Below are 16198 nucleotides of genomic sequence, written 5' to 3' on the forward strand. Positions count from 1 at the left end.
CATGGTATAGAAATAAAGTTAAATCTAAAGCAAGAACTACTAGATATAGATGTTGCATGGTATGTTTAATGCAGAAGAATAGGAACAGAATGGTAGCTTTATTTTATCCACTTCCAAGGTGTTTCTTACTGGCTTTCCAGTCCTTCTTAGCACTATACTATCACTTCTCCCTCTGCTCTTTTGCAGAGGTAAAACTACAACAGTTGGTGATATGAATGGATTGAAGTCTCTTTCTGGCAACAAGGTATTTATATGTTAAGATTGATTTTCCTCCCATTAAATTGTATTCTTATTTTCAGTGTTTAGCGTTCGTGAGATAATCTTGAATTCTTAGTTATCTTAACGTAATATCTTAAAAACTATCCATCTTTTGGCACATTGAATGCAAACATTACTTTTGAAAGAAATAATGTCCTTTCTAGTGCTGTTTAGTTTTGATTTAGTTAATTTTGTTCTGGTATGGTTAAAAGAACACCATACAATTAATTTTTCAAAACTCTTATGCTTTACGTATTTTTGGCTCATTTGTATTTCAGATCAGAATTAAAAAAAAGTGATTAAAAAAATGCAAAACTTATAAACCTCTGTGTAATTGACCATTTAGCACTTTGTTTCATTTCATACAGCACCTTAAGAGCAATGGAAATCCCACCTTGTTGGTTTTGCCTAAAAAAGTTCTGAGATCACTCAATCCATCAGTATACAGAAATGTTGAATATGAGGTTTGGCTACAATCCAAATGGGGTAAGTAACTGCATACTTACAGTTCCAACTTTTGCATGCTGATGTATAAAGTGGAGTCCTCTAGAACAGTGATGTAAATGACAGTTTCATTTTAGGCAGGGGTCTTCCTCATATGAATCAGTGTGTGGATTGAGGGCTACAACTATTGCTTTTCAATTTTACTATATTAATAAAAAAAACTTTTAGTGTATTTAAACTAATAGTATGTTACTGCTAATGTATTTACAGATCAGCAAAAACAAGATTTTTCCATTGCTGCTGGCATGCAATACTCAGTTGGTGATAAATGTAAAGTAAGTAATACAGAATTACAGTTTATTGAGACAGTAATGTTTTCTTCTCAGGATGCCAATTTTCCCATTTAGGTAACTATTTTTTATATATAATTCAATAGTTTCTAAGTATTTTCATGCTTGTGTATGTATGTAACTATTAGGGACATGGTTTAGTAGGTGATATTGGTGGTAGGGGGGTGGTTGGACCAGATGATTTTGAAGGTTTTTTCTAACCTTTTTGATTCTATTATAAGAGGAAAATCATTTCTCTATTCATAGGAAAAACACCTCTCTAAACTTAACACCCCCCCCCCCCCCCCCCCCCCCCCCCAAAAAAAAAGAAACAAACAAAATCACCAAACAGGAAAACAACCCAACCTTCCCCCCCCAACCCCCCAAAGGAGGGAAAAGAAAAGGTAAAAAACCTAATGTGGAGTTGATTATTTATTGCTTAAGAGTGTGGGCTTAAATTTTTATATTGGAGATCCTAAGGTTGTCCAGTGTAGTACTGACTTAAAGGTACAGCAATTATTAGTAGAAAGAACTCTGTTAACTAACATACCTTCTGGGTCAAATTTCTTATGTACATGGTGAAACAATAAGTATATGGGATAAAAACATAGGAAGGGATGATGAAGGAAATAGTGCAAAGTGAAGTTGACCAAATTAATACAACCAGAAAACCAAATGCTGTAGCAGAACACTGTTAAGTTCGGTTTATGTTTAACAAAGGAATTTTAAGAACATGGAATGTCTGTGTTTTGTAGGCAAGTGACACTGATCATGTCCGAACAACTTCTTCCTTTGCTTTCAAAAAACTTTCTAAAGAATTACTTCTGAAACAATTGGCGTCCTTTATGTTGGTTTTGAAACTAATTTTTACTGAAGTCAGTCAAGGATTTTTCTTTTCTATACCTGGATTTTAACAAGGAAAAGCTCTGGGATTTATTCTGAGAGAAGCTGAAAATTCTTGATACACTGATACGTTCCAAAACTACATGACACAGTTTAGAAGTAAATGTTTCATTAAGTAATGTTACCTGGAAAGCTGTCTATGGTGGTGTGGTTTTTTGATTGTTTATTTTATTTTTTTAGAAAAGATATGAAGACTTGCTTTTGATGCATTTACTGAATTATGTAATGCTTATTTCTCAAGTGTTGTATTGCCTGGAGAAAAAGATCTATTTTTAATAACGCTAATAGTTTAAAGAGTTACATTATCTTGTTCTCTTCTTTGAAGCTTAGGTCCTTTTTTCCTTTTCCCTTAGGTGCGCTTAGACCATAACGGGAAATTTTATAATGCCCACATTCAAGAAGTTCGCTCGGAGAGTGGGCCAGTTATTGTATTTGTAGAAGAGCTTGGAGAAAAGTAAGTGCTTCATTTCTTTTGGAAAAGAGTGCCAAACTTATCCTTGGTAATGGTAGCATTACTTTAGTTCAGAGTTAATTTCAGCCCCTGAAGTGAATCTACTTCTTTACTTAAAGCAGTACTGCTACAAAAAATATAAGAAGAAAATATATTTAGAAAAAAGAAAAGGGGGTTGTGCGTTAATTGTTGCCAGACTTTTTAATGCAATGTTTTCTGGATATTACTTGCAGAGTATATAAGTAACTACATTATTATTACTATTTTATTAAAAAAAAAATAATAGCATTTTGTGTGCCTCGCTTTACTATTGGTTGAGTAGCTCTGCCTGATTTCGTAGAGAGCGAGCTAAGCTGCTGTTCAGATCAGTGTAATCTCTTCACCCTGTCTCAGGACAAATTAGCTGTTTAAAATTGGTGATGATGGTTGTGGTGGTTTTATTTGCGGGGAGGCTGTCTATTTTTATTTATGGATGTTCTCTTGAGCTCCTCTGTAAGTTCTTTGACTCTTCTGGGACAAAAGAAAAGCCAACATTTAAGCATAATGTCTAACCATGTAGTTTGGGAAGAAAAAACACTTTCAGTCAAGATAAATGAGGGAAGGAGAAAGATTTCTGTTAAATCGCATGCAGTCTTTTGTAAGAAGACTGAAAATTTTTCAAGAACTGGGCTGTACTTCCTGTCTATACATAAAAATCAACCTTTTTGTCCTGTTGAATACTGGCTGAATTTGCATTGCCTTATCAGAGAATTTGAAAAGAAGAAAGAAGTTCCACACACTGCTTGAGTGTAATCCTAAAGAACAAAGGACTTTGAGTCCAATGTTCTTAAAAATGGAAAGGTCTGTCAGTCTTTTAAAACATGTGGTATTCATTTATGCACACCACAGACTGGTCCTAAAGCCATCTTTTTTTCTTCCTCCATCATCCTTTTTTTATTGTTGTTTTGTAGGCATTCTGTGTCACTGAAGAGCCTTAAACCTCTTCCACAGGCCTCTCCTATGGAGGGCTGGAACACTGTGCCAGGGAAGAAGATGAAAAAGTTTTTCCCAACGTGGGGGCAGAACGCTCAGCCCGGTAGGACTATACCTGTCTATCTGTGGCAGAATCTTTGTTGTCAGATACTTTGTCCCAAAGAACTTAAAAAGTAATGAATAATTTCTGTCTTCCCTTGTCTATCACAGATGCAGATTGCAGAGGGTCAAAGAGTCAGAACAAGTCCATAAAACCCCAGTCAGCACTACCTCCTCGACTTCAGCATACTGTGGGAACCAGGCAGCATCAGTTCATATGTTCTGGACCCCAACCTCATCAGACCTCAATGGAGCAAAAAGCTCCAGGCAGGAATCCTTCCCAGAGTGGAAGGTAAAACTGAAAATAACATCTTCCTTGTCTTGAACTCTTAAATGAGCTTCTTGGAGCCCTAATTTCTGTTTCAGGTGCTTCCGACGTATTATTCTGAAACATGTTGCCGTTGAATTCCTAGGAAGTATTTTAAGTCTATAAGAATACACACAAGCACATTTAAAAAAAAAAAAAAAATTTTTATTCCCCCCCATTCATTTTTCAAAATTGCTGCCATCATGAACTCCCACTTGTTTTCTTGCATGGCAATACCTGCCCTGGAAGCACTGTGCGTGAAGCTATAGTTTCTTCTTGGAAGGTAGATTTTTTTTTTCTTCTGTTTGAGGCTGAAGTAATGTTGAAAGTTGCACTTCTTGGGCATGCCTAAGATCTCCTCTCAGCTTCTGCAGAGCCTGTTAAAGATGACTGCCACGTATTATGACTGACTTGGAGTATGAGAACATCACATTTTGCCTGCGTTTTTGGTAGTGATTTTTGATTCATTATGCTGCTGCTGCAGCAGCAGACATTGTTTTGATTGTTTCCACTCTTTCGTACTGGAAATACTTTATTTGCATTCAAACTTTTAATGGTCTATTTTGTCATTCTTTTGTACTGTAACTTCTTGTGGAATAAATGACATTGGGGTGTCTTTTGAGACTGCCACATCCCACATTTTAATGGCCTCTTTCTCACTCCTTTAACCGAAATACATAAGTATCCTTTAAACATTTAGTTAAGTAGTCCAGCAAGCTCAAATAGTGATGTTGTTAATTTTGTGTAGTGATGTTTCAGGCATTGAAGATTATAATGCATTTTTCACTTTTCTGTTGTATTTACAGAAATCTCCTCTCCTGATTTTTTTTTCTTGCACAGCCATAGATAGCTTATGGGTTTGGTCAGTTCCCAGTAGGCACAATTTTTTTCCCCTTTCTTGAGTTTTGTCCACGTGGATAACTTGCAACAGGCAGGAAGAGTTCCAGTATATGTAGAATCACATAAGCAATGCTGTATAATTATATTCTTTCTAAACCATGATTTTTTATTAAGCTTGATACTGATGATAATGGAATTTCTTTGATAAATGATCCTTTTTTGCTTTTTCTGTTATAGAAAACCAGATCGGGAGAGAACCGAGGATCTGAACCACGGTGGCAGAGATTGTAACTATTTTGGCCTATCTCCGGAGGAACGCAGGGAGAAACAGGCAATAGAAGAATCTCGTTCACTTTATGAGATCCAGCAGAGGGATGAACAAGCTTTTCCTGCCCTTTCCAATGTATGCTTTTTTGTTGTCGTAATTAATAAGAGCATTCTTAGCACCTGTCCATGAACTGTTAACCAGAAGTTGTAGATTTGCTGTTTTTGCAGTATGGTACAATTCAAAGGTTAAGGTATTTTCTTCACTTTCTCTACATAGCAGGGTGTGAATCTACAGTATGTATTCAGTATGAGACATACTTGGTAGCTTCCTTTGTGAATAACTAATGTCCACCTTACACAGTTCTTTAAGCACATAAATACGGTAGAAATAAGAGCTTCTGAAGCCATGGGATTCTTTCTTTGTGTTCTTCCTGTCTTTGGAAGGCTTTGAACTCCCCTACAGTTATTTATCTGTTGTCTTCTTCCTCATATGGTGGGATCAAACTTGAATGTGAGGACAAAAGTCTCAGAAGTCCAGTTTATTACTGAGAAAAAGCTCAGTAAAATGGCACTGTGGTGCTTGAAGTATCACAGACATCTAGGTGGCTTTTTCTGAGTTCACATAAAAAATTGTTTTATTTAGACCTGACTTTTCTTTTTAGCCTGAGAACTCACAGATGTGATAACTTGCCTGGTTTAATAAGTAATGCAAATATTTTATATCAGACTTCCTTGCTCTTCGTGCAGTAGAGCCCAGCTGGCTTCAGTGGATTCCTCTCTCTCTGAAGGAAGATTGTATCCTGTAGATTTTCTGATAGATTGTTCTATTGAAGCTTTTTTTTTTTTTTTTAATGGATTGAAGTCTCTGTACATCCAGGCAGTAAACAGATCCTGTGGGTAAAAAGATGCAATTTTAAAGTGTAAATTCTTCAACTGAAGCAGTTTTTGTTTGTCATGTAAAACTAATGACATGAATGCTTTCAAAAGAGATGCTGCAAAATTTAGAAATGAATGAGAGGGTGGATGAATCTGAATACTGATGAAGGCTGCTTTTCCCTCTGCTCCTTCTGCACTTAAATAGGTATATCTGTCATGAAGGAAGGCCTAACAGTGTCACGTCAGATGATGGTGTCTAATATATATATTCACATTTCTGCTTTTGTCAACTTCTTTAGAATCAGTCGGTCTGTCAGGCTGCTACACAGACTGTGGATAATATAAATCCAAAAAAGTTCTCAAATAATGAGAGAAGAAACAGCAAGTGGACAGCAGAGGTGGAAGAGCAAAAGGATAAAGGTAAAAATAAATGTTCTTAGATCAAGGTTTGTTTACCTCTTTTCTTTTTATTACCAGCTTCAGAATTTATTCAAGATTCAATAAATTCTCTCCTCATTGCCTAAATAATTTTAGGTAACAGCACCCAGCTAACGTAAGGTCAAGGTAGTAGAGGTGTGGTTGGGGAAGAAATCGCATGTTTTTCTGTTCTGTGAATGTGGCTGAAAGAAGTAGGTAGGTTCCTTACTGGGACTTTTGCAGTAAATGGGAAGAGGAATGAGGGAAATAAAAATAAAAAAATAAAAAAACTGGATTATCAGAGCCACCCTAAATTAGATCTTGTTGAAATTCTAGCAAGTATAGCAGAAAGTGCTAGTGGGAGGAGTATTAACAGTGCTTACTGCAATAAGTTGAGAAAAGCAGGTCAAAGTATTCATGAAGTCTGGTTAAGAACTAGCAAGCAATGGTACAGAAAGCAGGGAGAGGATTGTGTAAAGAAAAGGTGGCAAAAAATACCACCCTGTTCATGTTAGAAGGGTTCCTCTCCTGAGTCTCTTGTAACACTCCCTAGCTTCTCTTCATTGACTCTAAGTTTTTCCTCTTTCGTCAGGAAGTGGAAAGTGGCAGTAATAGATGAAAGCTGTAGCTATCAGGAGGTACTTAATTACTCTTTGCCAAATACCTGCCCCCCCCCCCCCCCCAAAAAAAAAAAAAAAATTGCCTGTCAGCTTTGTTATAACTGAACACCAAAATTAGTCGTAGCTGCTTCTGTTTTTTTCCCTTCTTCACTAAATAAAAACTCTAGCCTCCTTCTAGAAGCTGTTCTTTTCCTGCATTTATTTTTGTTGTTCTTTATATCTGGTAAAAGCAGAGGCATTGATGTGTACTGATGGAACTTTTTCCTTTTAGTGTCTCTTAGACCATGAAGTACCATTTTAAATAGTCTTGCAAGGACTGATATTACCCATTTTTTCTTTACTGAAACAACTGAACCTCATTTAATTTGAAAGCCAGTTTCACCTGTGATGCCAAAAAGATTCCTCAGATAGAAGAAGCTCTTTATTGTATTGCAGTGTCATGATGGATTTTGCTGATGTTCATGGCATGTTGTCTTTTCTCTGATTTTTGTGATGTTTTGGATTGTACTGCCTCTGAAACTAGGTTAAAATATCTACAAGAATAAACTGTTATTTCCTTCTCAGTACTTTGGTATATCTGTCGGTACTTGGGGAATTGCCAGGAATTCTCATAGTCAATATTGTTTTGTTTGCATTGTTGTCTAGGTGTTACAGTGGTGGTACACACACTCAGCTTTTAAAAAACACATACCTATTTAGCAGCTGCTTTTAAACAGATGTGTGTGAATTTGGTTGACAAGCAGTGTTTGCCAGATTTGAAAAAAAGCTAGAACATAACAAACAAAACAAAAAAACTTGTACTGATCTTATTATATGAAGATTATGCCAAGACTCTTCTTCAGTAGCTTCTCCCCCCACCAAGTATTTGCTGGTGCTCAAGAAATTAAAGTTTCTGCGTCAGTCCGAAATCTTATTAGATCTTTTGAACCAGTGAAACTTTCTAAACTCATCTGTCTTCTATTGTTTTAACATTTGAATATGGAAATGCAGATCTCAAACCATTTTCACTTTAATCAAAGTACAAATTCATTTTTTTCACAGCAGGGACTTAGAATGAATGATGTGTGTTTAAACTGAAAAGACAGCTACATTTGGTGATGCCTGAGGGAAGTAGGAAAGAAAAATTGTTAACAAACATCAATAAAGAATTTCTGTAGAGGTTTGAAAACCCAGGTTAAAGTCTGTTCTGTTACTTCCCTAACTAGTAGTTACCTTAGGATGTTTTGATCTTTAATAAAAACTGAATTCTGAAGTAATATGTGCTGAGGTAGGTTTTATTTTGAGGTTTAACTTCGGAAAGACAAACTTTAACTGGCTTAAGTTGTGATAGGCATAAATGGTGTAATGGTTCATTTACTAGGTTATGTCTTGGTGTTACAGAGTCAAATTCCAGGCAGATCCACTTAAGTCAGAAGCTTGAGCCAAATTCATCCGAGGTAATCTTAAAGAAAAGACCAAATTTTTTTTTTCTTTTAATGTTATTGCTTCTCTCTTACATGATCAGCAGAGCAATAGCTGCCTTTATAGCTGTGATTGCTTCTGCTTTACAGCTTTAATTGAAATACTTAAAAGATTTGAGGCTTGTATTGCCATCAGCTTTCCTCAGTCCCTGTAACAGATACTTACAGTCTTTCTTAACAGTCTGAATTCCCAGATCTGGGCTATCGAGAGCACTTACAAATATGCATTTGTAATTGCTTAGTACAGTCTGTACTTCCAGCACAATGGGACCACAAGAGATGTGATGTTTACTAATAGTTACTGTGCTAACAGGCCACGATCTCTGAAGTTCAGTGAAGATTTGTGGCCCATTGTTGGCTTCTATTCTTTGCTGTCCTTTCAATGAGCAAAATGTTATACTAATATAATAATGATTGGGTGCTTAGCCCACTTTGTATGTAGTATGCTTTAATATCTTTGAATGCCTCTTCGAAAAAAAAATCTCATTAGACTAACTGTGTTCGTCTGTTTCTAACTTTGCTTTAGAAGAATAGTCAAGATGAGAGGTGTCCAAAAGCTTCATCACCTTTGGAACAAGTAAAAACAGATTCTCCAGTTCTTGCTGAACAAGTAAGAAATGTTTGTTTAATTTCAAAGTTTTCCAGTCAGGAGACTTCAGACAAAGGGGAACTTCATCACAGCCACGTATGTATTGTGATACTGGCTTTTAACTATGCAGTCATTTCTATGGTGATAATGCTAGAATTCCCTACCTTGAGTTAAGGGGGAATCTTTTATATCCAATGTAAAGAATGTGGAAAATACTACCCTTGACAGAAAAGTAAAAGCGTATCTTTTATTTTCTGAGAAGGGTGTTGATTCATATCTCTTTATCCAAAGTTAATCATGTTTTTCACTTTCAATTCTTTTATGTATGCAACTTGATATGTTTCTAGTTGATGTTTTGCTATTGTGCTGGTGGCAGTCTGGACAGTACTGAGTCTTCAAGCCTTGTTTGGAATAAGTTGGATGTGTTAGGGCTCACCAACAATGCTGATTAAGAATAAATTCACATGATCTTTTTGTTTCTCTAGAAACTGACAGAATGCTTACCAAGTGTAACTCCAACACCCTCACCAGTCTTTTCTGAGGTGCATTTGCCTCCAACAGTGCCTTCTGTACCAGCCATTGTGCCAGCTTGGCCAAGTGAGCCAACAACTTATGGACCAGCAGGTCAGAAGAAATATTAATGTAAATTAGAAACTACTAACTAGCTTTAACTGTCTTGTTAAATTGAAAATGCCTTCAGGAGATGTTTTGTTTCTTGTAACTTTCTATCCCAAAGGCAGTCATCTTTGGGAATGTATTTACTCATTGCTCAAAGTTAGTGAGAGTTCTAGCAGATGTTTGGTTACACATGCATAGCTCACTTGACTCCTTATCTGAAGGTAGAAGAGAGATGTGTACTCAACTCTCCGTGTTTCCCCAGAGTGGGATTGCTCTGAGTTCTGATGGGGCTTATTCTAGAGTTCTGCTTAAGGTAGAACACAGTCAGCATGTGTAAGGTTGATAGGTGTTTTGTGTTCTGTGTCCCACACAATAAGCCTCTGATTTGCTAAGGACTCAGCTTGGGTCTGGTAGGTCAGGATCCCTTTGGAGCTCAGCTGACTTGTAGCAAAACCAGTGTAGTATTTTTTCTGTGCTGTGAAAGTTTCCTGATAAATGTAGTTAAATTAGATTAAATTCATTATTGCTCATTAGATCAGGTGCTGTATTTTATCCCACTTTTGTGTTTCTGTATAAGAACTAATCTTGGAGTCGGCATAGAATGGTACTTTAGTAACCATAATAATCCTTTCATACTTGACAACATCCGTGATGGGAGATGCGTAGCCCAGGTAATCTCAGCTCAGATTCAGGGTTGACTGTAAATGACTAGTCTGAATGAGAATTGCAAAGATTCACATGTACATTTCAGTTCACACCCTTTTCAGCTTTTTTCTCCTTTCCTTTTTTTTAGTAAATATGATAAGGGTTTAGCTATTTCTGGAAATCTTAATTGTTTCACTTCTTTCTGAAAACTGTGCTTTGCATTTAGCCAAATCTTCCTTTGTTTCAAACTTCCCAACTCTAAAGAATTTCCTTTTATGCCTCCCTGAATACCTTTATTTTTTTTCTTCTGTCTTTTGAAGCTTGTCTTTTCCACTTCCACTTTCTTTTGTAATCTTACATAGATTATATAAGATTATAGATTTTATAATTTTATATGTGAAATAAAATGTGTGTTTGTGTGTTTTCTGCTAGGTATTCCAGCCCCAATACCTGCTTCTTCATTGATGCCAGCCCCAACAACAGGACCTGACTCTATTGTATCACAGGCTCAGGTAACATCTGCTCCAGTTGCTGGAGTTCCTGTGTCGATGCAAGCAGTTAACCAGCCTTTAATGCCTTTGCCTCAGACTCTGAATCCCTATCAGGATCCACTATACCCTGGATTCCCTTTTAGTGAAAAGGGAGAAAGAGCCATTGCACCCTCTTACTCCCTGTGCAATAACGGGGAGGACTTACCTAAAGGTGAGAAGCCAGAACATCTGTATTTTATACCGTTTTTCCCAGCAGGCTTTCTTTGCCTTGCAAAAGACAACTTCTTTTGACACCGGCTAGCAATAGGACCAAAGATTTATTTGTTGCCATTTCATGATTTAAGGGGGTGGGAGGGAATGTTGTATAGAGTTGTAATGCTTCACTTTGTGGTGTTAATATTGCAGTTATTTTATGTGGCTACACCTAGAAATCTGGTATGATTGTTCTATGGGTCTTAGCTTGACCCACTGTAGCTCCAGGTGTTGTGAACTGATAGGATTTTATTTGGGGAACTGCTTCCATTTACACTAACAAAAGTAACAGATTGTCTGTTGCAATCAAAACCTTGGAAGTTGTTCAGCATTTCCTTACTGGTCTGTGAAAAGGCAGGTTTTGGCATACTATAAATATGGAATAATATGTTCATAAAGCACGTGCCATGTTTGACTGCGTTGGTAGAGGTACAGTTCAGTAAACGTACACTAAAAATCAGAATTCCAGTTCCGTAAGCAGTTAAAACTGAAATTTAAACTGCAGGTGTGTTCCATTTACTTTATTGGGGGGCGGGGTGAGGAACAGGAACAAACAAAAAACAACAACAACAAATCAAACAAGGACATGCAAAACAACACCATACCTGTGCTTCTCTACTGCAGTGGAACTTTATGCAAGGATTAATTTCTAGATCAGATGAAGTGTATTATTACAAGTATTCATAATTTTATTTTTTCTTTCTAGATAAGAACATTCTTAGATTTTTCTTCAATCTTGGTGTGAAGGTAACTCTTCAAACTTACATATATCTCTGTTAGCTCATACAATTTGCTTTTACTTGGTAGTGCAGTGCTGAAGACTGGTTGCTGCAACTGTACACTTCAAGTTTATCTTAAAATTTGAAGTACTTTTTATTTGGTCTTCCGTTGACTGGGATCTCATCACTGGTCCACATTGCAGTTCAAGTCAACAGAAATAAATTTCTCAACAACGGTAGTCAGAACCATCTGCTTCCAATAGTGGTTATATGCAGTCCACATATTGTGCTTTACAAATTCACAAGTAAATCAATATGAGATGGAAGATGCATTCTTCTGGAAGCAACATATAGTAAAAGAGAAGTGGCCTCCAGACTTGGACCATGTCTGGGTACTGGCAAAGCCATTGTAGTAAGAATACCTAGAATTGCTTTCCCTGTGGAGACTCCCTCAAGTAGCTGCTTGTCTGTCCGATCTGCTCAGGTTGAAGAAAAAATTCAGCACAAGTTAAAAAGCAAATTTAGATTTGATAACTGTGTACCTAATGCAAGTCTTTTTGGTTTGTTTATTGCGAAGTCTGTAAGTCAATAGGAAGTGCTACTGGATTATATTTAAATGGTGTTTGGCTCATAAACCTGTGTGTATTTGGGACTGTCCTTACCCTAATACGAAGTGCTATAAAGCCCCTCATTTTGAGGCTTCAGCACCATCTAATGGTGAAAGTACTGTGTTCTGGTAGTTGTGCAGCTGGTGACCAAGCAGTGCGGTAGACCTGGCAACTGTCTTTTGGGTTTTCCTGTGCACTGCTTTGGTCCCAGATCCTGTCACCCTGTTGTCCACCATCTTCCAGCTGCTCGGTCAGAGTGGACTGACTGGTTCCCATTGCGAGCAGGTCTGGGTAGGCTTCTCCACAGACTTTCTGTACAGACGATGCGGACTGTTGAGTTTTGGACTCTACCCCCTTTCCTACTCCAGTATTTTCTTAGACAGCCTTCTGCCTCCAGCAGCCTTGCGTGGTGTTCTCTATAACCTCACATTAAGTGTATTTGACACACTGTACTATAAAAACACCCTACAGTGTTGCTCGTGAGTTGTCAATACCTGAAGTCAACCACCTCAGGTAGAAACCCCCTTCCCTCTCTCCTACTTCCATGTCAGCTAACAAGCACGTAGTGGCCTGTGATCACACTGCTCAGAGTTAGAGTTGATAAATGCAGACTCTGTGTTCAAGTGTTTAAATTGACTATACAGGAATTGTGTTATTAAGTTTCCTTACTGGTCATAACTGGTGCCTACTTCAGCTACATTTGGAAGGAAATCAAAAAATGAGAACATGATTCTGAAAGCCCAGAAACTCTCCAGAAGTGAGGACAGTCACTGGAAATAAAATTACCTTCCCGTAATTAACTGTTTCAAAAGAGTAAATTACCTGTGTGCTATTATGTCTGTCTACACATTCAAATGACCAAATACTTTTTCTTTCCTGTCTTGCAGGCATACAGCTGTCCCATGTGGGTCCCCCATTCTTACTTGTACCCCCTGCACCAAGCCTATTTGGCTGCTTGCAGAATGTACCCAAACGTGTCCCTCCCCGTGTACCCGCACAACCCCTGGTTCCAGGAGGCTCCACCGACGCAGAATGAGAATGAAACTGCACGAACAAGCAGGCACTTTCCTATTCAGAGTGAGGCCAGGTCCAACGGTCAGATTTCACAGGTTGACAGCAGATCTCCATCACTGCCGCTGATTATCCCGACAGCTCAGGTGTCCGAAGGCCAAGGACAGGTCTGTGTAGAATCGGAGAATCCAGTGCAAGCACTTCCCTATGATGAGTCCCTGAGAGGGAAAAATCTGTTCCCACAACCAGCCTTTGGACACAATCACTTTCTAGGAGCTGTTCCAATAGCACCTCCTTTCTTTCCTCACTTCTGGTATGGGTACCCAGTTCAGGGCTTTATTGAAAATTCAGTAGTGAGACCTAACATTGTCATGGCACCTGAGGACAAAGAGGCAACAACTAGCACATCTGCAAATATGTACGTGGCTAAAGAATGCAGTCCTCCCGTTCCTGCAGTAAACTGTGCAGAACAGCTTCAGAAGAGTAACGGCAGCGGCTCAAACACTGTCCCGTTCCCTGTGGCTGGTGTGAGCAGTGAATGCAGTGCCCCAAAAGAGACTACCACTAGGGCATCTCAGTTGGAGCAGACCTGCGCCACTAATTCTCCTGCTAAGCAGGCAACAGCTGGGCTGCAAAACCGTTCTCCCCAAGCACAGGGGATTGAGAGGCAGCCAGGGGTGTCCAACACCACACCACCATTGGCAGAAGCACCCAAATATGAACTCAAAAGTGCTACACCCAGCCGTAAGGAGAAGACTGATAAAGGCAGAGATTCCAAGGGTGCTGGTAACCTACAGACAGAAAGCAGGGCACAGAGAACGAGGGAAGAGAGCTCCGAGGATGAGAGCGAAGTTTCTGATATGCTGAGAAGTGGCAGATCCAAGCAATTTTATAACCAGACTTACGGAGGAGGCAGAAGGCCTAGACTTGAGTGGGGTTATTCTAGTAGGGGAGGCTACCAGTTCCAAAGAAACGAGGAAGCCTGGAAAGGACCGCCCAGCAGAAGCAGAGAGGAAGGCTGCCAGTATCAGCGAAACTTCAGAGGAAGGCCGTATAGGAATGACAGGAGAAGGGCAACGCTGGGAGATAATCAGAGGGGGCATCAAGCATAGAATAAATGGATAGTTTGAAAATTTTCAAATGCAAAAGGTAATTTGAAGTAGCAGTTGAAAATCTTAATCTTTCTTTTTAGTAAAGTCCAAGGATATGTTTAACTTTTGGTGAGTAAAGACTAGGAGGGTGTGAGCTCCTACCATTTTGTTTGGGGGGGATTGCAGTTTGGTTGGCTTAGCGGTTTATCCTCGATGTCAAATTAGAAAAAACAATATAGGTTTAGTGTTTGAATTTTTTCCACAAAGGTTTGAGTTCATGATGTAAGATGGATACGTATGTTTACTAGGGTGTCAAATTACAGCATTTGATGTGAGCTAGATTCTAAAACTGATGGTAACATTGCACCAAATATGAATATATTTTATCATACAATGCCTTAGTTCTGAACTGAGCTAAAGGAATTCTCAGCCTACTGCACTGTTGTCTTTGATATGCTTCCAACCCAAAGGCCTTTCATCTCAAAAATCTGTCAGACTTGAATGTTTCTCTTCAGTGTGTTACATGTATGGCAGCCAGCTAACCCTGTGTCTTAGGTCTGTTGTATATAGTTCTTTTAATATTCATAGGGTATATTTTTGAATTTTAAAAAGCGTTTATTTGTTGAAATCAAAATCAAGACAAGCAGTCAAGAATAGCTGTGTATGATTTGGTAAGAATGGCTGTTTCCACCAAGAATTCTTAATGCTGGTGTGACTAGAATGGTGCCTATGCCAACTAAATAATTACAAAGACAATAAAAATGTAGATGCTATGCATTTCAAAGATAATTCTGCATCTGTTATAATAGCAGAAGTTTTTTTAATGCCACTTTAACACTAATGCACTGACAAATCCTAGATATTTTGTGAGAAGAGATGCATAAAGTACACGTTACATTTTTTTAAGTTTGTATGGTTGAGCTACTGTTCAGTATTCTTTTTGTTATTGCACTGTTAATGCAAATTTATGTTTTGCATGTACAACTCATTGCTGGAACTACTTTTTAAAAGCGAGATGGATAGTCTGTGTTCTGCTCTTCCCTAGACTTCAGAAGAAAGTGGCTTCTGCCTTATATTTTTACACTGTATCAGAGTTCTGATGCTGTTTCTTCTGACCCTTATAATGATCTCTGCAGTGTTCCTGTTGCTCTTGCAGTTTGGACTGAGTTATCCAAACTCAGAGTACAGTGTGCAGTGTTCACTCAGCTCTGCTCTGTAAAATTAACTGTTGTGTATATTTTTATATCTCTGTATATACTAGTGTAAGAGGTAATGGTGCCCTTTCATTCATGTCTGAGATTGTACACCCGAAACTTGAGTGGTAGTTATGTGATAATTTCTTTTCAGATGCATGCGATGTATAAAACTCCTAATTAAAATAAATGTTTGTGTTTACACTTTTTTTCTAAATTATATTTATGTATTTGAAACTGTTGCAATGACATTAACTGTATATTTTTGTTCTGCTTATATAGCTATTTGTAAACAGCAGGACTACCATCAATCAGCAGTCAGTAGATAGGCAAGCTCCAAAATCCAGGTCAACAGGATCTCTAGTTCCTGTCCAAAGTGGTAGTGGAAGAGTTTTTTTTTTTGTAACTGAAACACTTTTCAGTAACAAAGTATTTCAAGAGAGGCAATCCTCAGTTTTTCAGGTTGAAAACTAAGCGAGCACTGAGGGCTGTAAGAGTTAAGCTCGGTGGGGTGCTATTCAAAGCCTTAGCAACAAGGTAAGTGTTGTATGCACACAAACTGAAACCTTACTCTGTTCAGCTTCTTAGAACCCCCCCTAAATCTGAGGGACACTGTGCCAACAGATGATCTGCCCTACCCTCTTATATAAGAGGAGATATAAAAATTACCATTTTGTCATAAGCTTCATGTGGCTGTATTGCAGAATAGTGTAGGATGAAGGTTCTGCTGACAGGCTG

At 38.2% G+C, this 16198-nt stretch overlaps 1 protein-coding gene across 7 annotated transcripts in view; it reads left to right on the forward strand.

Annotated features, from left to right (window-relative positions):
• Positions 1-15669, forward strand: part of OTUD4 (OTU deubiquitinase 4) — a 29943-nt gene extending 14274 nt beyond the window's left edge. For 3 of the 7 annotated variants that reach the window (XM_035549237.2, XM_035549244.2, XM_050710421.1), the window contains exons 9-23: positions 187-244; positions 627-744; positions 973-1037; positions 2288-2388; positions 3336-3460; positions 3568-3748; positions 4841-5006; positions 6046-6166; positions 8164-8219; positions 8770-8853; positions 9318-9456; positions 10528-10607; positions 10683-10797; positions 11545-11585; positions 13053-15669. In XM_035549237.2, coding sequence (XP_035405130.1) covers positions 187-244; positions 627-744; positions 973-1037; positions 2288-2388; positions 3336-3460; positions 3568-3748; positions 4841-5006; positions 6046-6166; positions 8164-8219; positions 8770-8853; positions 9318-9456; positions 10528-10607; positions 10683-10797; positions 11545-11585; positions 13053-14288 — 2686 coding nt within the window. In that variant the 3' untranslated portion in view covers positions 14289-15669. Of the gene's footprint in view, positions 1-186; positions 245-626; positions 745-972; positions 1038-2287; positions 2389-3335; positions 3461-3567; positions 3749-4840; positions 5007-6045; positions 6167-8163; positions 8220-8769; positions 8854-9317; positions 9457-10527; positions 10798-11544; positions 11586-13052 lie in introns of all 7 variants that reach the window. The other 4 variants (XM_035549195.2, XM_035549205.2, XM_035549213.2 and 1 more) reach the window with 2 other exon arrangements.
• The last annotated feature ends 529 nt before the right edge of the window (positions 15670-16198 follow it).

Source organism: Cygnus atratus, chromosome 4 (genome assembly GCF_013377495.2).
Source record: "Cygnus atratus isolate AKBS03 ecotype Queensland, Australia chromosome 4, CAtr_DNAZoo_HiC_assembly, whole genome shotgun sequence".
Taxonomy (NCBI): Eukaryota; Metazoa; Chordata; class Aves; order Anseriformes; family Anatidae; genus Cygnus; species Cygnus atratus.